Raw genomic sequence first — 27836 nt, 5'->3', positions numbered from 1 at the left:
ATTTCCAACTGCCCAGCCCTTTTCCACCATTGTTAACCAGGCATTTCGAAAACCCTCGTCCTTCCCGTGCTCCTCCTGCCCCAGTCCAAGTGCATCAGTGGAACCAGCGTCCACTCTGGCACAAGCAGACGGCCCCCAGGGTCCTCTGCCCGTCCCTCCGCCCAGCGCAGGCCCTGGCGATTCCGCCTGCTGAGGAGCTCTCCGTCTCTCCCTTCTGCCCACATCCCTGTCCTGCCTTAGTCCAGACCCTCCTCATTTCTCACCAGGGCTGCTCCAGCAGCTCCCCAGTTCACTTCCTTCTAACCCGCTGCCGGACTGTGCAGTGTTTTGCTTGTAGAGGCAGATCTTGTTACTTTCCTGCCTAAAAACCCTCCCGTCTCCCACTGTGTCCAGGGTAGCACGCAGACTCCCAAGGCCCGTTAAGTTCTGGCTCAGCCCGGGGCCCTGCCCAACACATACTCTACTCACACTGGTCATGCTCCTGTGCCTCAGAGCGGAGCGTTTGGCTCCATTTGCCCACAACACCCCGTCCCCACAGCCCTGCCTGTCCATCCTCTGACACCCAGCTCTGAGGTCACCTCCTCTGGGACGCCCTGATGACTCTGCCCCCCTCCAGCACAGGGCTAGTCACACCTCCCTCTGTGTGCTCACACACACGTCATCACAGCGTGTTCACTTATTGGCACCTGCTTGTTCTTCTTGCGCCTGAGCGCTCCCCAGGGACACGGAGCCTGCCTTGCTCATCCGTGTATCACCAGGGCCCGGGCGTGGCCAGCACTCAGTGAATGCTCATTGGGTGAATACTTGCTCCATTTAAAGACAGTGAGTGACAGGCTGATAATCAGAAGGCTGGAGTCTGAGCTCTGGTTCTCCACCTGCTAACGGGATGATGTGGCTAAATCCCTTCGTTTTAATGCGTCACCTGCAAAGTGCATCATAGTCCTTGCCCATCCTCAGGACGGGCCAACTCGCTGACAAGTGTTCCTCCTGCGCTCGGCGAAGGGAGGCGCTTTCAGGACTCACGGGTGACGCTGTTCTCTGCGTCCCTGTCCCCAGCCTCCTCACGTGTGTCCCACTTCGTGGAGCCCGGAGCAGTGACACGTAGGGATGACCAGCATCCAAAGCCACAGGTGGCCCCAGGACTTTGCACTGATCTCCTCATCAAGCCTGAAAGTAACAGCACCCTACAAGGGAAGAGAAACTGAGATGTAGACAATATGGTGGTTTCTCTGGTGCCTGATTGCCTAGGTTCAAATCCCAGCTCTAGCCTTTCCTAGCTCTGTGGCCTTGGGGAAGTTGCTTAACCTCTCTGAACCTTATTTTCTTGACCTGTAAAATGAGGCTAATGATAGCCCTTGCCGGTTTGGCTCAGTAGCTAAAGCGCCGGCCTGTGGATTGAAGGATCCTGGGTTTGATTCCAGTCAAGGGCATGTACCTCGGTTGCAGGCTCCATGCCTGGCCCTAGTCGGAGCATGTGCGGGGGGCAACCAACTGATGTGTCTCTCTCACATTGAGGTTTCTCTCTCTGTGTCTTTCCCCCTTCCCTTTCACTCTCTTTAAAAATCAATGGGAAAAATATCCTCGGGTGAGAATTAACAATAAATAAATAAATAATAAATAAATAATGAGGCTAATTATAACAGCTACATCCTAGTGTTTTCCTGAGGAGAATAAGTTAATCCATGTGGAGAGCTTAGAATAGTGCCTGGCACACACGAGGCAGTAACTGTTGACCACCACTGTTGTTGATGTTGTGTTATTATTATTTCAGTGGCTGAGAGGGCCAGGGCTGAGCAGGCAGAACCATTCTCTGTGGCTTCTGCCCTGAAGCACTGCCAAATCCCAGTGTCCTGCCTCTTGTCATTTCTGGACGGAGCCAAGAGTTGTCTTGGTGCCCAGAAACCCCAGCCACAGTGAGCACAACGCCGGCCAACCCAGGGCAAAGGGGCTTCCGCCATCCCCAGGGCATCTCGGGCGTCTGGATATTTCGGGCTGGCTGCTGTCTAGATAGCAGGGCAGGAGGCTGAGCTGACCTCTGCCTTCCTGAAACAGAGGCCAAAGCCACTGTCCCCTCCGAGTGCTGTGGGCGGTGGGAGGGGCCGAGGTTCCAGCCAGCGGGGGGTTGAACTGCCAGCTCCAGAGTGGGCCTGGGAGTCTCCTTGGCTGTGTGGCCTGGGCAGCCGCTGACCAGCCGACCTTCCCCAGGACGGGCCCAGAGCTTCCTGGCCTTTTGAACCGGGGAGCTGCGGACGGAGCACTTCTCCGTTGGGGGCAATGGCCCTGACCTCCAGATGCCCAACTTCTCAGGTCTGTTTGAAAGGCTCCAGGGTTGTCCTTTTGCCTACAGTTCCGGGAAAAGGCTCCACTCAGGCTGAGAATGGGCCGTAGTGTGAATTGTGGGAAGAACTCCCAAGGGTGGGAATAGAATCGGGGGGGCCGAGAGGTCGCCTTAATAGCGTGTTCTCTCCCCTGGGGAAGGCAGCTGGCTCACTCTTGTTCCCTTGCACGAAAGAGAGCGGGTGCCAGAGCAGCTTCCTGTTAGCACCAGCAGGCAGGGCTGAGCCTCCTGCTGCGGAGATTTGTGTTTCTATGAAGGGACGAGAGGAGGGGACCCCTACACTGCCAGTGGCAGGCCCGTGGTCTTCTCTCTCCCTGTAAGACCATCAGCAGTAAATCAATTCGGATGGAGGGCCATTGAGTCACCAGCAGAATTTTCTCCACACCCAAGGCTAGATGTGCAACACACACACACACACACACACACACACACACACACACACACTTCAAGCAAACATTGGACCACGGCATAGTAGGACAGCACCTCTACTTAGGAGGCAGCAAGGAAGTAGCAATTCTTGGTGTATCCTGTTTGCTATCTGAGATCTAGATGGACATTTCTGGGGAGTACTGTCAACCATCGCTTTAGAACTTGACATTCACGGAGCCACAAATACTCCATTCTGTGTGCAGAATTTCCATGGCCCCACCTACATCTCCCAATGCCTCTCCTCTTCCTCCTCCTCCTCCTCCTCCTCCTCCTCCTCCTCCTCCTCACCCCTGCTCATCTCAGTCCCATGCCCAAAGGAGGTGGAAGCCCATTTGCTGCTCCTGTTCTGATTACTATTCTCATTTTAAGAAAAAAATTAAATAATAATTTCTAATACCCTGTGTTCTGTACTATTTTCTGTGATATTTTATGGGTATACAATGGTAGGCATTCAATCTGAAGACCCTTTTCCATGGTTCCTACAATGCACCTAAACCAAGGTTGGAGAGTCCAGGTACAGTGCTCCGCCAGATCCACCTGAGTTTCTGGGTGGAGAGAAGGTGTGTTGTAATTAGAAAGCAGAATGTAGTCCATTCTCCCATGTCACAGTGAATCTTTTCGGTGATTAAAGGGCCAAAATTCAAACCAATCTCAGAGTAGATTAATAAAGACAACACATGCTTCAGTTTAGCCAGTGAACCAATAGATTTAAAAAGGCAGGAAGCTCTATTTTTAGTCCAAATGAAGACTAAAACATCCTTCTTCGTCAAGCCCTTTCTTAATTAGCCCAGGCATATCCCAATTTTAGCTAATGGGCCCTCCCAGATCTCTCCTGCCTGGTGCAAAGCTTGAGGTAAATCCAGCCAAAGGAACAGAAACAAAAATGAGGCTGCCTGTCCTCTCACCTGATTTTAATTAGGCCACCATGTGACTTTCATTAGGCCCTAAGCATGTGGGCAGGGAAGAGGGTCATAGAAAAGTGTCCTGGCCCTAACCGGTTTGGCCCAGTGGATAGAGTGTCAGCCTGCAGACTAAAGGGTCCCAGGTTCGATTCTGATCAAGGGCATGTACGTTGGTTTCAGGCACATCCCCAGTAGGGGATGTGCAGGAAGCAGCTGATCGATGCTTCTCTCTCATTGATGTTTCTAACTCTTTATCCCTCTCCCTTCCTCTCTGTAAAAAAATCAATAAAATATATATTTAAAAAGAAAGAAAAGTGTCCTGGTGTCCTGGATTTGGAGTTGGAAAACCATAGATTGACATCCCGGCTTTGCAAACGTTGGCAAGTCACCTGAAGCCTTTGTCAGCCTCAGTCTGTCATCTGTAAAATGGGGATAATGATACCTCACTCTGCCAGCTTCACAGAGTTGGCGTGAAGATCCAGCACAAGACAGGCTGTGTAAACTGTAGCTCGACCTTTCATCAGAAGCAGCCTCGTTTCGTGTGGGATGAGTCCTCTTGGGCATCCCCTCCCCAGGGACCTGCTTTATCTCCTTTATCTCTTGGGGCTATGCCAGCATCCTGTGCCCTAGCCACACTTATGGGCGAATCTGCTAGTCTTCTCTGGAGAGTGCTTGTCCTACTTGTTCTGTGGCAGCAGCAGCTGCTGAGGTTGCACATGGCGGAGAGCAGCGGAGGACGGAGTTAGAGAGGGCCTGGCGGGGTCAAGTGCCCTGGGAAAGATGAGTCTAGGCTTGCAAGTGAAACCGTGCATTTGCCCAGCATCTGGGGTTCTGCCATAGGAGACTTGGGATGATAAAAAAATAAGGAAGAAATGAGGATAATAGATGGAGCCACAGAGCGAGAGAACAGGGAACTAGCTAGAGAAAAGACAAGTTTTTTAAGAAGAATGCAATCATGGTACACTATTTGGCTCTGCAGCGAACAGCCGACATGGTCATAATGCAAATGACACTTACTGATGTGAGGATGACAAGACTGTGCCGGCATGTTTCTGAGCATCTAGAAGGGTTTAGGAATCTGGAGAAGGGGCTGCATGTGAATTAACAGAGACTAGACATATAAATTTGGACGGCATTTTGGGGAGCCAGAGGAGACCTAGCTTCAGTAACCAAGTTCTCTGAATCTCTGGACCCCTCACTCTATTAACACAAATTGCCCAAAAGCAAAGCAGATAAACATATCAGAGGTAAGGCCTGGTATATAGTAGGCATTGTCAGGTTGGGGGAACTGCCCTCAGCTGTCAGGCAGCAGACAATAATATATACACATCTTTAGGTTTGGGGAAATGCTTTCGGCTATTCCAGCAGCAGGTACTATGATTCAGCCCTGCTGAACAGAGAAGCCCATCAACCTTTTGAGGACTTCTTGCATCTTATTGTGCCCCGCTGGAATTAGCTTCCAGCAAGGCTGTATTGGGATGACGGGTGAGGAAACTCTCCTCGAGGCAGGAAGTCAGTGATGTTTACAGTAGATGAATCTAGAAATAGAAATGCATGAGTATTGTTTGGAAATATGGAACTGTGGAGGGAAAGACAGCCAAAAAGTTCAAGCCAAAAAGGATCAGGACTGGGGTAGGGCAGAGGGCTGTGGTTTTTCATCATATGCCTTTTGGTTCCATTATCCTTTTTAGTCTTAATCAGCCCATGGACTATGTAGATCAAAGCATATTTTTTTAAAAAGAGAAGTTCTGCCAATCGTAAGACTCTGATTTCTAGATGGGAACTGGAGAAGCTCATCTGGTGCGGCCTCCCACCTTTGGATAGGTGAACGCCCAAACCCAGGTGGCCTCTTACCACACCCTGCTCGGCACCAAAAGAAAACAGCCCTGGTTTGAACTGCCTGGCGAATGCTGTGCTGGAGAGTGACAGAGACTTTGGGGAAATGGTCATTGGCTGTTGAAAGATCGTCATGCGCCCTCGAGGGGTCTCCCAAGGGAAACTGGAGAGGGGCCAGGAGACCCTAAGTCCTGGCCTTGCTCCCATTTCACTGTGGGACTGGAGCCAGTCATGGCCTCCCAGTTCCTGTCTCTGGACAATCAGAGCGCTGGGTTTTCCAAGGGCCTTTTCAATTCTCCATTTCCCCAGAGGGAAAATGACAGCTTCTGTGCCCGGGCACAGCAGGGGACAGAGGGAGAGAGAGGTAATAGACAAGTGAACAAATAAGATTCGTTGAGACTGAAAGTTTTCCGAAGAAAATAAACCAAGGGATGGTATCGGTGATGCTGGGATGGGATAGAGCAGCGGTTCTCAACCTGTGGGTCGCGACCCCTTTGGCGGTCGAACAACCCTTTCACAGGGGTCGCCTAAGACCATCCTGCATATCAGATATTTACATTATGATTCATAACGGTAGCAACATTACAGTTATGAAGTAGCAACGAAAATAATTTTATGGTTGGGTCACAACATGAGGAACTGTATTTAAAGGGCCAGAAGGTTGAGAACCACTGGGATAGATAATGATGGGGGATAGACATTGCTGGAGGGCGTGGATGATCACGGACACTGCTCTGAGGAGGGGCTGCTTGAGTTGAGACCTAGACAATGTGAGGGAAACCCAGTGGGGGTGGCAGTTCCCTCTGGGAACTCTGCTTCAGCAGAGCACTGTGTCCTGCAAGGATGGGGGAGGTGGGGGAGACAAGGGGTCAATATGACTTTTTTTTAAGGGAAAATAAGTTTCTGTGCATGGGAAGCATAAATGTGATGCCACCCTGGGTTTGCTGGGCCAGCCTTCATCCAATACCCAGGCCAGGGAGCTGTCTGCCCTTCAGTATCTCCCGAGAGGGCCCACCGAGTCCCTGCCCAGGAGTGAAACATGGGTGTGTGTTGTGGGAAGGATTGAGCGCCGCTGTGAAGAGCCGTGGGCATGCAGAGGCTGGACTGTAGCGGCGGAATTATACTTCCAGGGGAAATAGGGGTGTTAATAAGTCAAAGGTAGGAAACCAAGGCTTGTCCACCCACCCAGGCCATGCATAGGAGTTGGTCCAATACGTTCTACCTCCTGAAGACCCTCTGAAGATCAAGGCTGACACAGCACTAACAGTTCCTAGTATGCTTTGCAGTAAATCAGATTTTAATGAATAAAAATTAAAATGCAATAAATTAAACGTTTATATCCTTTGGCCCAGCATCTCTAGGTTTAGGAATCTGCCCAAGAAGTAAGTTCAGAAATGTTCACTGGCGGTGCAGCCTGGAGCAGCAAAAGCCTGGAAATGAATGAAATGGGCCTGGATAGGGAGCTAGTGGAGTCCATTGTGGCATAGCCTACAACAGAACACCAGGCAGTCTATCCAAGAAGCAGGTGCACTCATATGGAAAAGAATGATCTCTGGGGGATATGAGCAGGTGAGAAAGGCTGGGTTGACTTCGCTCAGACGGTGGCCAAATGCGCTTGCTGTAGCTCTCAGCTCCACACCCCTGTCCTCCACTGGCCCCGGAGCCCCTCCAGCCAAGGGGCATTGGGACTCTGGAAGCTCAGACACGCCTAGTGGCGAGAGGAGGGAAGAGCATCGCCATACACAGTGGCCCCTTGATGGCTGAGCGCCACCAACCCCGGAAGTGAACACGGGATGGCTCCTCCAATCAGAAGCGAAGGAGTGAGTGAGGGGTGGGGCATGAGGCCAGAAGTGTTACTCTGGTGCATCTCCCTCGCAGTGGTTCTCAACCTTCCTAATGCCGCGGCCCTTTCATACAGTTCCTCATGTTGTGGTGACCCCAAACCATAAAATCATTTTCGTTGCTACTTCATAACTGTAATTTTGCTACTGTTATGAATCGTAATGTAAATATCTGATAGGCAGGATGTATTTTCATTGTTACAAATTGAACATAATTAAAACATAGCGATTAATCACAAAAACAATATGTAATTATATATGTATTTTCCGATGGTCTTGGGTGACCCCTGTGAAAGGGTCGTTCGACTCCCAAATGGGTCGCGACCCACAGGTTGAGAACCGCTGCTCTACAGGGAAGCAAGAGGAGTGGAAAGTAAGCGTTCCCACATAACAGATACTATCTCCGGAAGGGGTCATAGGAAACTGGGGTGAGTGGCTGCCAGTAGGAATAGAATAGGGAGACTTATTTTGATTTAAAGATGTAGGAGTAGCCCTAACTGGTTTGGCTCAGTGGATAGAGCGTTGGCCTGCGGACTCAAGGGTCCCGGGTTTGATTCCGGTCAAGGGCATGTACCTTGGTTGCGGGCACATCCCCAGTAGGGAGTGTGCAGGAGCCAGCTGATCCATGTTTCTCTCTATCATCGATGTTTCTAACTCTCTATCCCTCTCCCTTCTTCTCTGTAAAAAACCAATAAAAAATATATATATTTTTTTTAAAAAATGTAGAGATGTTGGGTCAAAGGATATGAAAATATATTTTAAAAAATATATTTTATTGATTTTTTTACAGAGAGGAAGGGAGAGAGCTAGAGAGTTAGAAACATCAATGAGAGAGAAACATTGATCAGCTGCCTCCTGCACACTCCCCACTGGGTATGTGCCCGCAACCAAGGTACATGCCCTTGACCGGAATCGAACCCGGGACCCTTGAGTCCGCAGGCCGACGCTCTATCCACTGAGCCAAACCAGTCAGGGAAAAATATGTTTTTAAAAAAGAAAAAAGATGTAGGAGTAAAGAGTCATTTCTAGTCCCTTTTAAAGATTCAAGGGATCTCCTCTACTTATGAATAATTTCCTCCAAAGCTCTGGTGAGTCACTAGATCTGAATTCCAGGTGTCATCATGGGAGAGTACTTCTCTATTTCCAATTTTCCCGGATGTCAAACAATTCAAACCAATCTCTAGCCACCCTTGTATTCCCCAAGGCCTTCGCCTTACACTGGACTCAAGACCTGACTTAACCCCTTGTATACACTTACCCTTTTCTGTGCAGGAGATTATTCCTAATGTCTGGGACTCCAACTGAAACCACTCTCAGGTGTTAAAGCAACGCGTCCAGACACTGGGCTCTGAGAACCACCCCCAGGATTTTTGCTAACACTGAAGACCACCTGTCCTTTTATGTACATAATATATTTTTTAAATGACTCACTCTTTTAAAATTTCAATAAAGTTGTTTTAATGAGATTTTATGTCTCTACTATATATGATATTTCTATAAAAAGAGAGAACTTTAGCCCTGACCCAGTAGCTCAGTTGGTTAAAGCATCGTCCAGATACACCAATTTTGTGGGTTTGATCCCCGGTCAGGGCACATACAAGAAGCATCACACGAATGCATAAATAAGTGGAACAATACATCACTCTCAATCTCTCTTCCTCCCTTTCTCCTTCCCTCCCTCCTGTCCTCTTTCTTTAAAATCAATCAATACATGAAAAAAAAATTAAAAAGAGAGAACCTTAAAATAAACATTATAATATCAAAGCAACATTGTTAATTCTAGCTACACACTATGGCTTGCCAAAAGTTCTGCTTATTGTTGCTTTAAAAAAAAATGGCCCATGTTAGAGACAGGCTAGGACCAAACTGGGTCTTTTCTCCTTGGTGGACTCAGACCATTCCCATGAGGGCTTTCTCCCTACATGGTTCATTGTTATTTGATACCATATCAATGCACCATCCAAAATCATGCCTTGTAACATGAATTCCACACTTTGGGGAAGACTGAGTTAAAGCCTTTCTTTTCCTTTTCCAGAAAGTCTTAGGCATTTGTGTCATCTGAGCTGGACAATGTGTAAAGCCATTATCACCCTGAAGTTTGTGGCCCTGCCTGATGAGGCTGGCATTTTGCATTCCAGCTGGCATTGATGTAATATCTGTGGTGCAGGAGCCTTTTTTGTCTTTTCCTTTATTGCGAGGATCAGAAATGCATCTCTTTCCAGGCAGCGTATGATGGCAGCTAAGAGTGACTAAGAGTGACGCAGGCCTAAACAAAGAGGGGGTTTGTCCTTTTTAAAAGAATTGGAAGAATCTCTGAGCTGGTTCACTAGGTTCTTCCAAATGATGATGCAGAGTCACAGCTGGGGCCACCCAGGCTGAGCCCTGCAGCCACACAGCTCCTGGCTCATTGTTAAAGGTCCTGGGTCTCAGAGGGCGGCCTTGGTCAGGGACTAAGGGAGTGAGAGTGAGCACGCGCCGAGGGGAGAGCTGACAGAGAAAGGGTGGAGGGTTTGGCACAGTGCAACTCTCTGGGTGGGAGAGTTGGTATCAGGAAAAGGCTCTTTTAACGATTCTATTTCAGTGTGTTGTGGCTGCACCATCCCAGCTATGTCATCAGGGGGAGGGAGCATGGAGAACTCACACCTGCTTCTGAATGCGGAAATGCTTCAGACCGGAAATGACACCTACCAGTGTTGCTTACAGCCCATTGGCCAGAATTAGTCACGAGGTCCAACCTAACTGCAAGGGAGTCTGGGAAATTCAGTCTTCCAGTGCCCCGAGGGAGAAAAAAATGAATGGCAGCTGTCTGCTACATGTTGTATTTGCATTTAGTGGTCGGATGTTGTTCAAATGAGAATAGGTATTAAGAGGAAGGGTGTTGGCCCTAACTGGTTTGGCTCAGTGGATAGAGCGTCGGCCTGCGGACTGAAAGGTCCCAGGTTCGATTCTGGTCAAGGGCATGTACCTTGGTTGCGGGCACATCCCCAGTAGGGCGTGTGCAGGAGGCAGCTGGTCGATGTTTCTCTCTCATCCATGTTTCTAACTCTCTACCCTCTCCCTTCCTCTCTGTAAAAAAAAAAAAAAAAAAAAAGAGGAAGGGTGTTGGAGTGAGGGTTAATTTTATAAACGGTCAGATCACTAGGAAATATTTGTGTATCATGACCACCTTTGCTTTGTTACACAGCAGAGACTGTGATAATGAATACTCAACTCAGAGGGTGAGCTTCCTCCGGTGCTGTGATATCCCCAGAGCATTGCCCGGTGGGAGGGAGATTCAGACAGCATTTAAGCCCCCACACAGCCCCTCCTGCCCCCCTCAGTGCCCCTGGCAGGCCACTGAGGAGGTGGGATGCTTTTCTTAAGTAGGGATTCTATTTGGTCCTCACCCCAAATCCTCCACAAGGAATATTCAGTGTCTGGATGCAACGAAGAACAGCTTTGAAAAGAAAGCTCTAGACTTTGTCTGATAAAATATGCAGGCAAGGAAAGACAGGAAGAGCTGTTTTTTATTTTCTTAAACCCCATTAAAAGTTGCTTGTTTTTCATTTTAATTTTGTCGTTGACAAATTCCAATTTCTCACACCCTCTTTAGCACATCTCCTGCTCTCTCTGGGCTTTCAACGCAACCCCTTGCCCTACCGTGCCCTGTGAAAATGTTGGTGCTCCTGGCTTTCATCATCATCTTCCACATCACCTCCGCGGCCTTGCTTTTCATCGCCACCATCGACAATGTAAGTTCCTTTTCCTTATGACCATCCCAGAGCCCCTGGGTCCTGCCGTCAACAGTAGGATTAAAGAACTCCCCAAGGTGATTGCAATTGGGGTTGTCCTGCCCACCAGGGCATGCCCACCTCCTGAGCCTGGGGCCTGAGGGCTCTGGCCTAAGTGTTGGGGTCTGAAGCATCCACATTTAGGTGGGGCCGGGACCTTGGTCCTCTCATCTCTGATTCCCCCAAAAGCTTTGGTTGTAGGAAGCCCTTTGGGCACTCGGCTTCAATTCAGCCCTCCTGAGGTCAATGACTCAACCTTGGCACTAGGTTGGCCAGTCATTTTGGGCTGGATCATTCTTTGTTGCTGTAGGAGGGTTAGCCACGTCCCTGGTCTCTACCCACTAGATGCCAGCAGCACTCCCACCCCTACTTGTGACAACCAGAAATGTCTTCGGACGTTGCCAAATATCTGAAGGGGGCCAAAATCATCCTCGGTGGAGGACCACTGCCCTAGCTCCCAGGTGACCCATCCCAGGGGATCTCTGTCCCTCTCGCTTCTGACATCTCCTGACTGACAGAAGCCCTTGTTGCTGGCCCCCCTGGCCTTGCCCTCCCCAGCAGAGCCCAGGGTTGGGACTCTCTGACTCTGCCCGTGCTTCCGTGAAAAATTGAACTCCTGTCCTGTAGTGTCCAGCTCTCAGCCATATGGCAGGAATGCATTAGGTAAATAATCTATTGGCATAGATTAATATCCCTGCCAGCTGGAAATGAAGCTTTTTGCCAAAGGTCCCCTGTGGCCCAGACCTCGATCCAAAGGTCTGGCTTCAATCCTGATCATTTCAGACTGCAGAGACATTTCAAGTCAGAAACACTGCTCACACAGCTAAAAAAAATGCGCCTTACAAGTGGCCATCAGCTCTGCCTGATGCCTAATCGTCATAGCAGTAGTATCATAGACCATCACACCTCCTGTCACTTAGCGTGCGCTCACACTGGCCAGGTCCTGGGCTAGTCCCTTTTATGTGCATCATCTCAGTTGATCCTGACCTCAAGTTTACAAGATAGGCCCTCTCCTAGCCCTGTTTTATGGTGAGGGAACTGGGACTCAGGGCAGTTAAGGTCCCTGCTGGAGTTTACACTGCAGTAAGTGGCAGAGCTGGGATTGGAACCATTACAGATCTGGCCTTGGATCCTGTAAGGGCAGATAAATGCAGTGATCGGGTTTGGCTTCTTGCAGGTTCCTGAAGAACAGCCGTGAGTGGGTAGGGCAGGGATCACAGTGATGCCGGGAGTTAAAAGTATTTCACTTGCCGTTAGCCTGAGGGCCCGCACTTGGTGAAATAAATGGTAGTGAATGTTCTTTTAGAATCTCCTTTTTCTGTGTCTTGCACCTGGTCCTCTGGGGTTCTGAAATGGTCGCAGACTTAGTGAACAGAATAGACAGACACGAGGGGCAGAAAAGCCATCGGCCACAGCGCCGCTCAGTCCCATGGAACGCTCCTGCGTATGCACACGACTGTGGCGCTCACGGGGCAGACACAGATGGGCATTCTTGCCAGTCAGTGAGTCACCGGTTGCTCATGGGTTAGGAATTGTGCTTGGCGCTGTAGCAGGGCACGCAGTGGGTGCTCAGTGAATGTCTGTGACTGGGTGGACGGGTGGGGGAGAGTCCTGTCTTCTGGGGGGTGGAGACAGCAGAAGCAGGAGAGAAATGAAAGCATTTGGACTGAAGACAGGAGAGTCTCGCCTGATCATTTCATTCATAACAGGCTCCCCCTTCCCCGACCAGTTTCTTCATTATCTCACTCCCTTCTGCCTTCACCCCTGTGGCCCTGGTGGAATTTACCACTGTTTATTCCACCAACTGAGCCTGGCCTCCTCTCCTCCACCTCAGGAGGGCCTGGACCATCCTGTCCTTTACTCAGACCAGGTGGACATCACCTGGGCGCATCACCTGAGCCTGGATCTCAGGCCCCACTGCCAGCCTCTTGAATCAGAATCTGCACGTTAACCAGCTCCCCCGGTGACCCGCACGCACACCGCACACTGCGCCCATTCACCCCGTGCCTCCCACCCACCAGGAGTCCGTGTTTTCATCATTACCCATCAGCCTTTCCCTGTGTTTCCCTTTTGTGTTACAGGCCTGGTGGGTAGGAGACGGATTTTTTGCAGATGTCTGGAAAGTCTGCTTCACAGTCAACAGCACCAATTGTACAGACATCGACGACAGCTTTGCCTGTGAGTTGCAGCTGATGGGGAAGCATTGATGAGAAAGAGGCCGCCTCCCCGCCCTCTGACTCTTCACCCTCTCCGCCACCCAGCATGATGGGAGGGGTCCGGCCAGGGGTTCAGCAGGGACGATGGCAGCTGGAGACAGGAGGGGGTGGAGAAGCCGGAAGCTGGAGGGCGCACCAACCCCCGCTACATTGGGCCCACCCATCCCTGTGTCTTGGCCAAGCAGAGCTTCCCTTCCTCGCACTTTCTCAGCTTCAGCCCTTATCTAGAATCTTTCCCCCTTCTCACTTATCCAAGCCTCCCCTCTCCGTAGGCTCAGAGATTATATCTGACATCAGTGCCACTTCCCAGCATCTCAACAGCTGGCTCCTGTGTGAGCTGTGTCACCTTGCCTTGGGACAGGTCATCTGAGTGCTCAGAACAGCAGTATCCTCAGCTGTAAATGGAGGTAGAAGCGCTGCACCTGCCCCGCCTGCCTCTGTGCATGAGCCGAAGTACCACAGGGCTTTGCAAATGCAGAGCATCCCACTTAAACACATGCCGGCTGCTACTCTCCTCCACTCTGGAGAGGATGGCTCTGTGTTCTGTTCTAGAACTGATGCAGGAGGGCATCCTGATAAAATACCGGATGCCCCGTTAAATTTGGCATCTCAGGGAACCATAAATAATTTAAGTATGCCCCAAATATTAACATGGGACATGCTTACACTAAAAAATTATGTGTTGTTTATCTGACATTCATATTTAATGGGCATCCTGTGTGTGTTTTTGTGTGTTTGTTTACCAAACCTGGCCATCCTATTTAGGGAGCAAGGGACCCTGCTCACTGACTCCTAAAGTCTCACCATTCCGTCAGTGACAATATCAACATTCATAACACAAGCAGCAGAAATCCCAGTAGAAGGCATCATTTGCTGAAGGCTTACTGCGAGGCACAGGGCTAAGTCCTTTACCTCAGCAATTTCATAGCCCTGTCCGTCAGGGACCATTGGCCCCGTTTTAAGGTAGGGAAACTGAGGCACAGGGCGGAAACCCAAGGTTACACATCCAGGACTAAATGATGGAGCCAGCATTCCAGTCTTGAAGTGATCGCCGCTGAAGCTCTAAACCGCATCACGTGGTCCCTGCCACACCCCTCCCCCTCGGTGCCTTTATCTGCCACCCTAACCCCTGACCCGGGAAACAGCCATTCTCCCCTGCGCTCTGCAGCCCCGGCTGTCCGTGTGCGTGGCCAGCTGGGCGAGCTGGCTGTGCTCCATGGCAATGTTTCCAAGTCTCTATTATTTGCGTTCCACATCCTCTACGTGGAATTATTTAATTCCCTGTTACTTTTCCTTAAAATAACAGGGGTTGGCAAACTACCAGCCACATTCAGTCCAATGAGCTAAGAACGGTTTTTACATTTTTAAAGAGTTGTTAAGACAAAAAACAAAGACAAAAATGTAACAAGGCACTATATGGCCACCAAGCCCAGAGTATTCACAGAAAAGCCTGCCGACCCTACTTTAAACCTGCTCACGGTTTCCTACATCAATTTCTTTTGAAGGGGACTTTATGTCCCTACATAAATGCTCACCTGGAATCACTTGCCATAAAGGAAGGGAATTCTGTTTAAAATGCTACATTGAAAATCAAATGTAATTAAACCCTCACCAGATGCATCTGCCTCTTGAAGGTCCCGAGACTGCGTCCGGTTCTTTCCTTGTTAAAAACAAAACCACCAGTAAACCCAGATATTAGCGGTGCTACACGCGTGCTAACGGGCCAGGTGGAGAGCTCCCGGAGCTCCGTAGACACATTTAAACAAGAGCTCAGTGAGCACCCCTCTCATCGGTGAGTGTCGTTGGTCAGTGCACTGTTTGGCCTCCACCTACACTGAGCTCATCGGCCACCAGCGCTGCCTTCTGCACCCACCCCCCAACGCTGAGAAACCCTCTGTCCTCTCCTACAGCCACGGTCTGCCTACGTCCAGGCAGCGTGTAACCATAGGCCGGTGCGTGGCTTGGACAACAGACATTTATATCTCCCAGGCGCGGGCAGATCAGGTGTCTGGTGAGAACAGACACTCGTGCTGGCTTGCAGACAGCCTGGTTCTCATGTCCCCACGTGGCAGAGAGCAGAAAGAGAGGGTCACGTTGAAGGTGGCGCCCCCTCCAGGCCGGGTCCCAACACCACCAGAGATTCTGATGGAGTTCTTCTCGGTGTAGCCTCCCAGATGTTTTTGGAACAGAACGGAGCTATAACACGTAGACTCCTTAAGGTCTCAGTTCAAAGAGCTTTGACAATTATGTGTGCACCCTTGTAACCACCAGCCGAGGCAAGAAGGAGAACATTCCGTCCCCCAGAGGGCTCCCTCGGGCCCCTCTTAGCTCAGTTCCCACCACCCCCTGCTCCGAGGGCAACCTCTTCTGCCACTGTCCTTCCCTCTGCCTGTTCTTGGACTCCCTAGGATGCGATCATGTGGGGTTGGGGGAGGGGAAGAGGGTTCGTTCCTCACTGTAAGCAGTGGGGGAGGGGCTCCATGCTGTCCGGCGGCTCTTCACGCGCAGCCAGACCACGCTCAGAGCCGTTGCTTAACATGTCGTTAAGAGCTTAACGTTGTGCCTCCCTCTAGTCATTTATTAGGCAAGATTGCAAGAAGAAAAAGAAAAAAGGAAGGTTTTCCTTAGATTTTCCTCTGCAGCTCTGGGCACTGTCCCCTCAACCATCTTACCTGCGTCCTGGTGATAACATCAGCCCTTACATAGCATTCCCTTTGAGGGGGCACCCCCTAAAATCCTTCCATGGATGAGCTCACCCCACTCCCCCAGCCTGCTGAGGCGGGAGCTATTATTATCCCCATTTCACAGGTGAGGAAACTGAGGTCCACGCAGGCGGCTCCAGGCCCTGCACTCGACCCCTCTGTACACCTTCGGTGCAGGGCTCCAGCTGTGTCCTTCCCCGTGCGGCGCCCTCACGCAGACTGGCTCCTGTCTCGCTCCAGCTCCCCCGTACCCCGATTGCTCACAGCCACACTCTCAGGCCCATCTGAAACAACTTCGCTTTCCTTTTCCTAAGAAGCGAGCGCAAGGTTCACTCTCTTAAATGTACACTCAGTCCTGAGGGCCCCACGTCCCCGAGAATGCCTCCAGAGGTCTCGCTAAAGTCCGGACACGCAGACTGACCTGTCCCCTCTGAGCTCTTGCATCAGAATCTGCCAGCTTGGAACCTGGCGACTTGTGCTTTTAAATACTCCCCCATGCGAGAGCCACGGATGTGGGAGCAGCGACCCAGGCCAGGAAGAATGCCCAGCAGGTGGTGGTTCTCCGTTTTCCAGACAAGGACACGGGACTCGGGTCAAGTGCACAAGTGGACACTAGAGGCGGGGGGATGGGGAGGAAAGACTCTTTGACTGCCCTGTGCTCACACTATGCTCCCTGCACTTTGGTCTCATCCCCCCACTCCGGAGCTGGCACTGTCCCTGCGCCCGGGGCCCAGGCCGCCTGCGGTCCTCAGTCCCGCGCTGTTGTCCTTTCCCACAGATTACTCCACGATGCAGGCGGTCCAGGCCAGCATGATCCTCTCCACCATTCTCTGCTGCATCGCCTTCCTGATCTTCTTGCTCCAGCTCTTCCGCCTCAAGCAGGGAGAGAGGTTTGTTTTAACCTCCATCATCCAGCTCATGTCATGTAAGTGAAACGACAGGCTTCCTGGAATCGGCACCCCCACCCCCACCCCCTCACTTCCCAGCCAGGAGGGTGGCAGGTGAGGACTTGGAAAGGAGAGGTTGGCAGCTGTGCCCCGGTGCCTCCGTGGGACATTTCATATTTTGGAGTTTGGATTTAGTTAGGGAGTCGGGGGCGGGGGGGGCATCCTTCCTGAGCTGGAATCTGTAGGGTGAGTAGGAGTTGCTGCAGAATGTGCTCTGTTGGTACAGAGGGGAAGGAACAGTGTGTCAGGCAGAGGGAACAGCATGACCAAAGCCCTGTGATAGAAGAGACTTAGCTGGCCAGTGGGGCTGGAGTGTAGAGACTGGGGTGGGAGGCCTGGTGTGAGCTGAGCCAGACTCATAGGTGTTGTAAGCCTGCTAGGATTTGGGGGTCTTTTTCCCAAGCTGGTGGGAAGCCACCAACTGGCTTTTCGTCATTTTTTTTGGCTGGTTGGCGTTAGATGTGCCTGCTTTGGGCCCTTGGGGGCTGCTGGAGATACAGAGATGAACAAGACACGGCCTCAATCCTGAAGGGACTTAGAGAAAAAAGGTGTCCCAGAGCACTTTGCCCTACTTGTGAGTTTTAGGAGCCTCTGCCACCACATGATGGTGCGTTACTGTTCCTCAGTAGAGAGTTAAAGCTTTCTGATGACAAAAACTGGAAGCCCTCCCCCCCGCCACACACACACACACCTTCCACTGTACTTTCCAGTCGGGAGACAACGGGTGGCTTGCGGAGGATGAGAACTCTGTACTTCAGAGACCGCCTGCTGCCTGGTGCTAACTCCCACCCCCTTCCAGCCACCTGTCTGTCTCCCAGACTTCATTCTCTGCAGCCCAGAGTGAAGTCCAGGCCTGCCATGCCCTCAACATAGTCCCAAGGCACATTACCACACACCAGGGTGATCTGTGTGCCTGCACCTGTTTCAGTTTTACTTTTTGTTTTTTTAATTCTCACCTGAAGACATGCTGAAGAAGAGAGAGAGAGAGAGAGAGAGAGAGAGAGAGAGAGAGAGAGAGAGGAACATCGATGTGAAAGAGAAACATTGATCGATTGCCTTCCATATGCTGTCTGACTGGGAATCAAACCCACAACCCAGGCATGTACCCTGATCAGGAATTGAACCGGCGACCCTTCAGTACACAGGACACTGCTCAGCCAACTGAGCCACTCCGGCTGGGCTGTCTCAGTTTTAAAACTGAGTCCTGCATCCCAGGAAACCCCTCAGTCCTGGGCATAGCAGGATGGCTGGTCACAGACAGCATCCTTCCCTCAGGGCACCTTACCTGACAAGCCAGGGTGCAGGCAGAGATGAGAGCATTTCGATCATAAAAGACCCTGGAGGGTCCCTTGGTCCCTGAGCCCCAAGTCCACCGGGATCCCTCTGGGGACCTGTCTAAAGTGCAGACCCCAAAGGCCCATCTTGACCTGTTGGTTAGAACCTGGGGATGAGTGTTCTCATCCATGAGCCCAGCACTTGGGAGCAGAGACGCAGACCCAGACCCAGTAAGGCCGAGAGAAGCAATACAACTTGCCTAAGGGCACCCGTGAGGGGGTGTCTGCTCTGCCTCTTCCTTTACTTTCTTTGTATCTCGCAGTGAGAGGCATGGACACTCCACTACTCGCACCATTAATGGCCATCGAATCTCGACACGTAACACGCAGAGAGGGAGTTGGGGAGATTCCCATTCAAGTTTCCTTTCTGTTATTGTCTCCATGTGTCTGTTTGTCTCTGAAGGCCATTTAGTCAAAACTGGTTACCTTGATACAAAAGCCACACACACCCCTTTGCCGTCCACAACAACTCCTTTGACCATTTTTTGGCCGAGGACCTGCCCCTCCCTCTTCTGCCCCAAGCCTGCAAGGTTTGGACTCCATATCAGTCAGTGATGTTCAGGTGTGAGCAGCAGACGCTCTGATAACTTACGTAAGAGCCGGATGCCGGGGCAGCTCACACGATTCGAAGGAGAAGCTGGACACCAGGTCTCGGATAGAGGATCCAGGCAGCAGGAACTGATGGGCAGTCACTTCAGCGAGATGCTGGCAGAATCCGTGTGAATCAGAAGACAGTGTGGCTTTTCCCTCGATTCAAGCCTCCAGGAACAACAATCTGATCGGCAGAGATGGTCATACACTCAACCCCCAGTTAGAGAAGGGCTGGCACCCTGATGGACAGTCCTAGCTGGCCAGGGGAGGCGATAGGTCCCGCCAGGAAAACCAGGGTGCTTAACCTCATCCTAGCATTCATGTCTGTGATTCAGTCAAGTTGCCTTTGGCTGCAAGTAAGAGAAAATTCCAATTAACAATGACTTCAGCCACAAAGACCTTTACTTTTTTAATATAACAAATAGGAGGTGGAAGGTGCCAGAGTTGGTCCGGCAGCTCAGCAGCAGTGTCCCCAACCCCCACACCTCTCCTCCTTCTATGCCATCACCCTCAGAGTGTCAGTGACAACCCTCTCATGGCCCCCAAAAGGCTGCCACAGCTCCGGCCATTCCCTCCCAACCTAACCCGCTAAAGTAGTATGCAAGGGGAAGTACAGAGTTGAGTAGTGGGGGACAGACATTGTACAGAGCCTGCAAAGCTTGAACTATTAACTGTCCAGCTCAACTCTGGCTTAGATACATGATGTCTTGTCTTCTGGGCTGGGCACACGGCTGCCCAAATAAAATTGTCTTCAGCCTGGCCACCATGGCTCAGTGGTTGAGCGTCGACCCATGAACCAGGAGGTCACAATTTGATTCCCATTCAAGGCACAAGCCCAGGTTGTGTGCTCGATCCCCAGTGGGGGTCATGCAGGAGGCAGCTGATCAATGCTTCTCTCTCATCATTGATGTTTCTATCTCTCTCTCCCTCTCCCTTCCTCTCTGAAATCAATAAACACATATTTAAAAAAATAAAAATTGGGTTCAGCTAGCAAGAATGGGCAGCAAAATGGTGACAGGGGAGGCAGTGATAGTCAAGTAAAATATTCGTTATCATCGTTCCAATAGACTAAAACAAACACCTGTAACAATAAAAGCTTAAGTTGGTCTCTAATAGTCCCCGCAGGGGCCTGGGACACGCTGCGGCCCATGACTTACTGGTATCTTCACTTTTCTTCTCCCAGGCCTGTGTGTCATGATTGCAGCTTCCATTTACACAGACCGACGCCAAGACATTCACAACCACAACCGGGAGTTCTATACTCTGACCGCAGAAGGCACGTACGGCTACTCCTTCATCCTGGCGTGGGTGGCCTTCGCCTTCACCTTCATCAGCGGCCTCATGTACCTGATCCTGAGGAAGCGCAAATAGACGCCGGCGCTCGGTCGCTCTCGCGCAGTGCAGAGTCTACATCCAGATAACCGTTTTGTATATAATCCGTTTTTTTGTTTTGTTTTTTTTGTGGTTTTTCTAGCAAACATATTGTTTCCTTTAAAAGCCAAAAAAAAGAGAAGAGTTTTTGCATTCTTGAGATCAGAGAACGGACTGTGAAGGCTGGAATTCAGAACTCCCGCCGTCGGAAAGTCCCAACAAGACAAAGCCAAAAATCCAGCCACGCTCCAATCCTCAAATGTCCAGCAGGATGTTTCCTTACCACGGGGGTGTGATGTGAGGACAAGAGGCCGAGAAAGCCAGGTCTCGGGGGACATCTCCCCCTAGGTTTGGGCCATACCATGTCATCCTCATCTCAGCTTCCCTTTCCCGAGTCTCTGGGTGTTTAGTGGTGGAAGGTGAGGTGAGGGGCGGCCAGGTGAGGGATGAAACCTCCTCAGGTATTCCGCCAAGTTCCATGTGAGAAACAGGTATGGACCCTGGTGTTCTGCCTGTACCAGACCACGGCCCTAACTGCCTATAACGGGCTAGGTCCCGAAGGTGCCACCTAAACTTGCAGACGATGTCACCTGCTTGCCTGGGGGAGGGGAATTCAAATGTGGGCTCACCCTGAGGCAAAGACTTTCATCTTGTGATCCCTAGTACACCTGTAAAATGCACACTATCAGGTACCCACCCCCAGACCTACAAAATCTGTCTTCAGAAGTGGGGCCCAGAAGCCTGCATTGCTATCAAGCTCCTCCGTGATGCTTATGTGCCTTAAAGTTGAGGGCCACCTCCCAGAACCCGGGGAGCATAACTGCCTCCTCACAAACGTTAAAGCTCTCATCATATCAAGCTGGGAGGTGGGTCTAGACCCCACTGCAGACCAAAGCCCTGGCCTCCGTCAGCTCTTGATTCTTCCCTGTCCCTGCCACAGCTGCTTTCATCTGGACCACCCAACCTCCAGGCCCAGGCCCCACACCCCAGCCACCCTGCAGGCGGGGGGCCACAGCCTCCTTATAGCCCTAAGTCAGAAGGCCTCCCCCTTCTCGTCCTGACCTGCCTTCTAAGCTGGTTGGCCTCTATTACATTTCTGGAGCCTCAGAGGACCCATCCACCATCCATTCATTTACCCATTCATTCATCCATTCATTCATCAGCATAAGGCTGGGTGATCATTTCTCCTTCTGGGGCTCATCGTCCAAGGAGAAGATGAATTAAAAACCAATTAGGAAAACTAATTAAAAACTGTGATGAAGGCTGCGAGGACGGCAACCAAGGATTGAAAAGCGAGGCCGGTGGGTGGGAGGGAACCTGCTTCGTGCCTGCCTGTCTTTAAATGCCCCTGGAGGCATGGAGATCACCCTCAACATCGTTCTCTTACTTGTGCAGCTGGCATTTATTGGGCAGCATTGTCGATTCCATCAAGAGGACGTTTAGTTCTGTGGAGCACCCCAGGGCCCTGAGAGCCAATGAAGCAGTGACAGGAACCCAGTCTGCGGTGGTTCTCAGACTTGAGAGGGCGCAAGTGCCACTCGGGGGAATCTGCCTTGTCAGGGTCTAGGGGGGTGGGTGTTCCAGACAATTCCAAGACTATACTGAGAAATGCGGCTTTGGGGAGTCTGTCCTTCGGTGTAAATGCACCATGAGGTGTGCGGCAATGCGCCTGACCCTGGGGCGTGCCCCCGTTGAATGAGCTCTTGGCGCGCCTCAGTCCTTTTCCTCTGGTGCTGAGCGTGCTTCTGGGGAAGCATGCCTGGGCCAGTGCGACCTGTTGGCCGCGTCTCGGCACTGGTGCTGCTTAAATGCTTCAGCGATCTGCCATCAGCCCAGTTCTGTGTTGAGTAGCTTTGGGGCCACCGTGGACTCCTTTTCAGTGCAGGATTGGGTTTTTCTGTCCATCTGTTCATTCAATCATTGTTCATTTTCCACCGAGTACTCCGTGCCTGCTATGTTCCGGGCAGGTTGTGAGGCTTTGAAAACACAGGGGCGAGCAAATCCAGGCATCCTCCCCGAGGCAGGACACCCGCCCCACAGAGAGGCCACCAGCACAGTGCAGGGTGACATCGGGCCATGGACAGGACAGGGTGCCACTCCTGGAAAACTCAGGCGTGGGGTGGATCAGAGCAGCCACATGCTTGGGGTTTGGAGGATGCTACAGGAGCCTGTGGAGGAAGGTGGGTCTACAGTGCCCCCAGCTTCCCAGCCAGGTGGCTCTTCTCTAGTTTCCTGGTGGCCATGTGGAAACAAACCAGCAGCCCTCAGAACCAGGAATCTGGTAAGCCTCATCCCCGGGCAATGCACGAATTTCCTTCTCCAAAACTTGAGGGGTGCGTGAGAATCTGAAATGACCCCATGGATTTTCCTGGCTGGTCGCCGCTACTGTACAGCATTAGCATCCACATCCATCGCGATGCCAAGGTTTTGTGACTCATGAGAGCTGCCTGCCCTGCATTGCGGAGGTGGGAACGAGGTGATGGTGTCGGGGAGAAAATACCCACATTTCTCACCTGTAGGCAGAATCAGCCCTCACTCGGTGCTTATGATCAGTTACATCAACAACAAAGGAAACTAACAGACATCCAGGAAGCAAAAATTAGGACCAAATATATTACTGGTAACAACTGTATTTGAAGGAACTGTAGTTTGCGCATGTTAGGACATTTTTATACAGTACTGTAATTCTCTCAATGGGGGGGGGGCTATGGATGGAGACAGACTAACTCATTTTGTTATTTGCATTAAAATTACTTTGGGTCTCTGTCAAGTGAGTTTGGAAAACTGATGTGTAGCTCTGAGTGAATGTATATATTTATACCTGAACGCGGGAGAATTGGAGACCTCCCCCCAATCCTCCATCCTCTGCGGCAGGTTGGTGGCCTGTGTGCATCCCTAATTGACAGGCTGAGGTCCTGGGATGCTCTGTATTAACTGATGCCGAGGACACCTGGACCCCCAAGCCTGTATGTAAACACACTAAACATAGTAGCTTAGATAGAAGCTGTAGCATCATTTAAAATCTGCCTGGGTGGGGAATGACTAAACTTGCTAATCGTTGAAAGGCTACTTACAATACAGTGCATTGGGCAGTTTTGTATATTGGGGGCGCGGTGGTGATGAGGAAATGCAGGGAAAGGCCTAGAGGTTAAGTCTGAACCTTGGTTTGTGGACAAATGTGATTTTAGGGTAGTTAGATACTTTCTCCTTAATGTGCCTTTGAAATAGTACATTTTCTATGTTTTGTATAATCTGAAACTGTACATGAAAAATAAAGTTTAAAACCAAATCACCCAGAGCCACAGCCTCGAATGTGCCCATGCGTGCCAGCATCTAGGTTAAAATGCTGCCATGTCGAGTGGCAGGGGATCATTAGATTTCTCATCGAGATGAAGGTGTGGTTTTTACAGCCAGCAGTTGGTGCCTGACAGTTCGTCATAGGACAGACTCCCACCACCTTTGCCTGGATGAACCAACCGCAACTGCCCAGGACCTGGGCTTCCAGAAGGATTCATACTGGGTTAACGATCTGCTAACACCATCTTATACTTCGTAATGATATTTCAGCAAACAGCCCCACATTCTCATTTTGCAATGGTTTCCACAAAATATGTAGCCAATCCTTTCTCTTCCTTTTTCTTTTTTTCAGTACGGCTTACATTCAGTATTATTTTGTACTAGTTTTGTTACTGGGTGGGGTCTGGGCCCAGAGGGGGTCTGTCTAGGCCTGACCAGTAGTGTGTAGGTTGTTGACTTTGTGCAGGAAGGATTGTGCAACACAAGTCCAGGTTTTTAAAAATATATTTTACTGATTTTTTACAGAGAGGAAGGAAGAGGGATAGAGAGTTGGAAACATCAATGAGAGAGAAACATCAATCAGCTGCCTCCTGCACACCCCCTACTGGGGATGTGCCCGCAACCAAGGTACATGCCCTTGACTGGAATCGAACCTGGGACTCTTCAGTCCGCAGGCCGACGCTCTATCCACTGAGCCAAACTGGTTAGGGCAAGTCCAGGTGATTTTGAGAGCACGTTTATTCAAGCTGGGGACAGTGGAACAAAGGAAGGGCTTAGGGTAGAAGGAGCAAGGAGAGAGCTGAGGTGGGGCTGCTTTGGCTCCCTGAGAAATGGGTCACAGTAAATGAAGTGAGCTCACTGGGAAAGTCAGAGAAAATGGGGGTCTTGGAGACAGGTTCAGAGATAAGCCTGGGATGAGCTGCCGCTGCCTGCTGCTCCCCTGGTGGCAAGTCTTGTGAGGACCCATAGAGTTTAGGAAAAAGAAAGCAGAGCTACAAGGTGTGGAGGTGCTCTAGCAAGAGCATGCCATGGATCCTTTGTCTTGAGGCTTTATATCTTTCTCTGGCCAGTGGGAATCCTAGGGAAGGTTTCAGAGGAGGTCTTAGCAGAATATTCATTAGCTCTTCAGGTGTGACCTTCAATATGCTGACTCATCCAAAGGTGCATAGACAGGTATCAGGAGTTATTTACTGGTTAGTTTTATTTTCAAAGAACATCATTGAAGAGGGATGGGACAGAGGCTGTTCTGCCCCCTGATAAATCCCTCCCATTGAGGTGCCAACAGCAATCAAGGCTCAACTACAACAGGAGGGCCCACATGGGGTAGCGGCACACACGGAGTGCCCAGCTCAGGTGATCAGGGAAGCTATGTCACTGGACCCTACAGAACACCCACTATATAAGACCACTTTACCAAGCCCAGCAGACATAGCAGCTCTACCTAATACATAGAAACAAACACAAGAAGGCTGCCAAAATGAGGAGACAAAGAAATGTGTCCCAAATAAAAGAACAACAAAACTCCAGAAAAAGAACTAAACAAAATGGAGACAAGGAATCTACCAGATGTAGAGTTCAAAACACTGGTTATAAGGATGCTCAAGGAACTTAGGGGAAGAGTAGATGAACTTGTAAAAACTAAAACATAGAGGTAGAAACAGAAACAGAACTAGAAAACATAAAAAGAACCAGTCAGAAATGAAGAATACACTAACTGAAAAGAAAAATACATTACAGTAGAGTAGATGAAACAGAGGATCAAATCAGAGATTTGGAAGACAAGGAAACAGAAAACATCCAATCAGAACAGCAAAAAAGAAATCCAAAAAAGTGAAGATAGTATAAGGACCTTCTGGGACAATTTCAAGCAGACCAACAATTGCATCATGGGAGTACCAAAAAAAGAAGAGAGAAAACAAGGAATTGAAAACCTATATGAAAAAATGACAAAAACCTCCCCTAATCTGGTGAAGGAAATAGACCATACAAGTCCAGGAAGTGCAGAGTCCCAAACAAGATGAACCCAAAGAGGTCCACATCAAGACACAATTAAAATGCCAAAGGTTAATGACAAAGAGAGAATCTTAAAAGCAGCAAAAGTGGTTAGTTACCTACAAGGGACCTCCCATAGGACTGTCAACTGATTTCTAACAGAAACTTTGCAGGCCTGAAGAGATTGGCAAGAAATATTCAAAGTTATGAAAAGCAAGACCTACATCCAAGATTACTCTACCCAGCAAAGCTATCATTTAGAACTGAGGGACAGATAAAGAACTTCCCAGACAAGAAAACACTAACTAATTTACAGAATTTAAGCAATGATTTTACAATAGAAATGAATTTATTTATAAATGTTAATTATTTGGTTTAACACGAAAGAATAAATCAAGAAAATCATAATTATTACAGATTACTGTATGGTTGTCAGTGAACACAACGAAGAAGAGGGTGTGTCCCACACATTACACTCCTAAGGTGTGTGTGTGTGTGTGTGTGTGTGTGTGTGTGTGTGAAACCGTTTAGGGTACAGATGGAATACTTGTGAAAATGCAGATTCTAGACCTGCTAAATCTCTAAGGTCATGACCCAGAATCTAAATTTTATAAACCTTTCAGGTTATTTTGCTGACCACAAAAGTTTGCAAGCCATCCTTTTAAGGGATCAGACCTATGTACATAATCACATGGATTTTCATTTTACCTTTAGCAGTAAACCTGGAACGAGAAGTATTTTATATATAGACGTGTATATGGATTTCTACACCCCCTCCAAGAAATATGTATCCAAAAATTTTCCTCCTTCCAATGTTTTTGCTTTATGGACATCGAAGGCCAAGTGGCCAGAGTGAATGAGCAAGTAATGCTACTGCCTCCTAGTGATGGTGTGTGGCCACACAACAGAACAATAAAATACTGCAGCAAAGATTACATCGTTTCACATCCAATTTAGCCAAATCCAACAGAGCTGACAGAAGCTAACGTGAGTTATTCCTCATTACTTTACATTTAACTCTATTATGACCAGAACACTGCTGGGTACCTATCTTCATTGAGCTCAATTTATTAATTTTTAGCCATGTGATTCTTGTGATCATTCTTTCAGTTACTATAATATTACTACATTGAGACAGATTTACAGTTTGCAACTGGATGTCTGAGTAGAATTTATGATTTCTCAGTGTTGGCCCAACTGACATTTGGGCCAGATAATTCTCTGTCGTGGGCTGTCCCGTGCGTGTCAGATATTTAGCAGCATTTCTGGCCTTCACCCCCTAGATGCCAGTTGCACACACACCCCAAAACTGTGACAACCCAAAATGTCTCCAGACATTGCCAGGTGTCCCCTGGGGAGGGGAGGCAAATTGCCCTCATTTGGGAATCACTGCTGTAGGGTTTTATGCACCAGGAAATATGGTGATTGGCAACCATAGGCAGCTTGAGGGTGAGGGTGCTGTTGGAAATTGCTAGTGAAGGTGGCGGGCCCAAAACATCTCCCACCAGTGGGCAAAGCAAATGACAGCCTACCACTGTGGCCCCTGGCATATCTCTGAACACTCAGGGGAATAGCACAGGATGTGCCTGGTCCCCAAAACAAACTGCACATGTGCTCAATGTTCGTTATCGACTAAAACAGAGAGACCAGAGCAACCAAAAAGAAGTTATTTTCTGTAGCGGTGTTGGCAGCAAAGTGGCACCGGGTGTTAGATGGGTGGGGTCAGACTGGACCTGGGTTCAGAAACCTTGGTGCTTGGGTTCTGGCTAGAAAAGAATTCAGACCCAAGACTCAAACTATAGGGAAAGTTAGAGGTAGAAACAGTGAGCCATAGCAGACATGGGCTCAGGAAACAAATTACAGGGGCAAAAGAAGGGGCCCTAGAGCTCAGGAGGGAGAAGGATAAAGGTAACGCCTAGAGGGGGAGAGGAGGATGGGAAAGGCTTGCGTGTGCTCCTGGGAGGGAGAGTGTGCTGGGGCTCTGTCCTCAGGGCTTTTAAGGGTGGGGGCTTTCGGGGCGGGCCCAGGGGAGGACCTTAATAGAATATGCATCAGCTTTCCAGGTGTGTCCTTCCAGGATCGTGGTCTCCACTGATGGGTCGGCGCCAGGCCTGGGGGTCATTAGTCATTGCAGCTGGTCCCGAGGTCGGCCATGGCAGCATTTGCCTGGTTTTGCTGCTTCTCGGGGCCTGGAGCGGACACACAGCTGAGGCCTAGATGTTATCCCCAGGGGTCGATGCTTAAGGAGTGGTCTGCACGGGCCCACGTGG

At 49.9% G+C, this 27836-nt stretch overlaps 1 protein-coding gene across 1 annotated transcript in view; it reads left to right on the top strand.

Moving 5' to 3' along the window:
- EMP2 (epithelial membrane protein 2) overlaps window positions 1-23566 on the top strand; it is a 35041-nt gene extending 11475 nt beyond the window's left edge. Inside the window, exons 2-5 of the mRNA XM_059693149.1 lie at window positions 10939-11077; window positions 13198-13294; window positions 16813-16959; window positions 20090-23566. Coding sequence (XP_059549132.1) covers window positions 11000-11077; window positions 13198-13294; window positions 16813-16959; window positions 20090-20277 — 510 coding nt within the window. The 5' untranslated portion in view covers window positions 10939-10999 and the 3' untranslated portion in view covers window positions 20278-23566. The remainder of the gene's footprint in view (window positions 1-10938; window positions 11078-13197; window positions 13295-16812; window positions 16960-20089) is intronic.
- The last annotated feature ends 4270 nt before the right edge of the window (window positions 23567-27836 follow it).

Source organism: Myotis daubentonii, chromosome 4 (assembly GCF_963259705.1).
Source record: "Myotis daubentonii chromosome 4, mMyoDau2.1, whole genome shotgun sequence".
Classification (NCBI taxonomy): domain Eukaryota; kingdom Metazoa; phylum Chordata; class Mammalia; order Chiroptera; family Vespertilionidae; genus Myotis; species Myotis daubentonii.
Note: the sequence above shows the minus strand (reverse complement) of the source record. Positions and strands in the feature narration are given on the sequence as shown.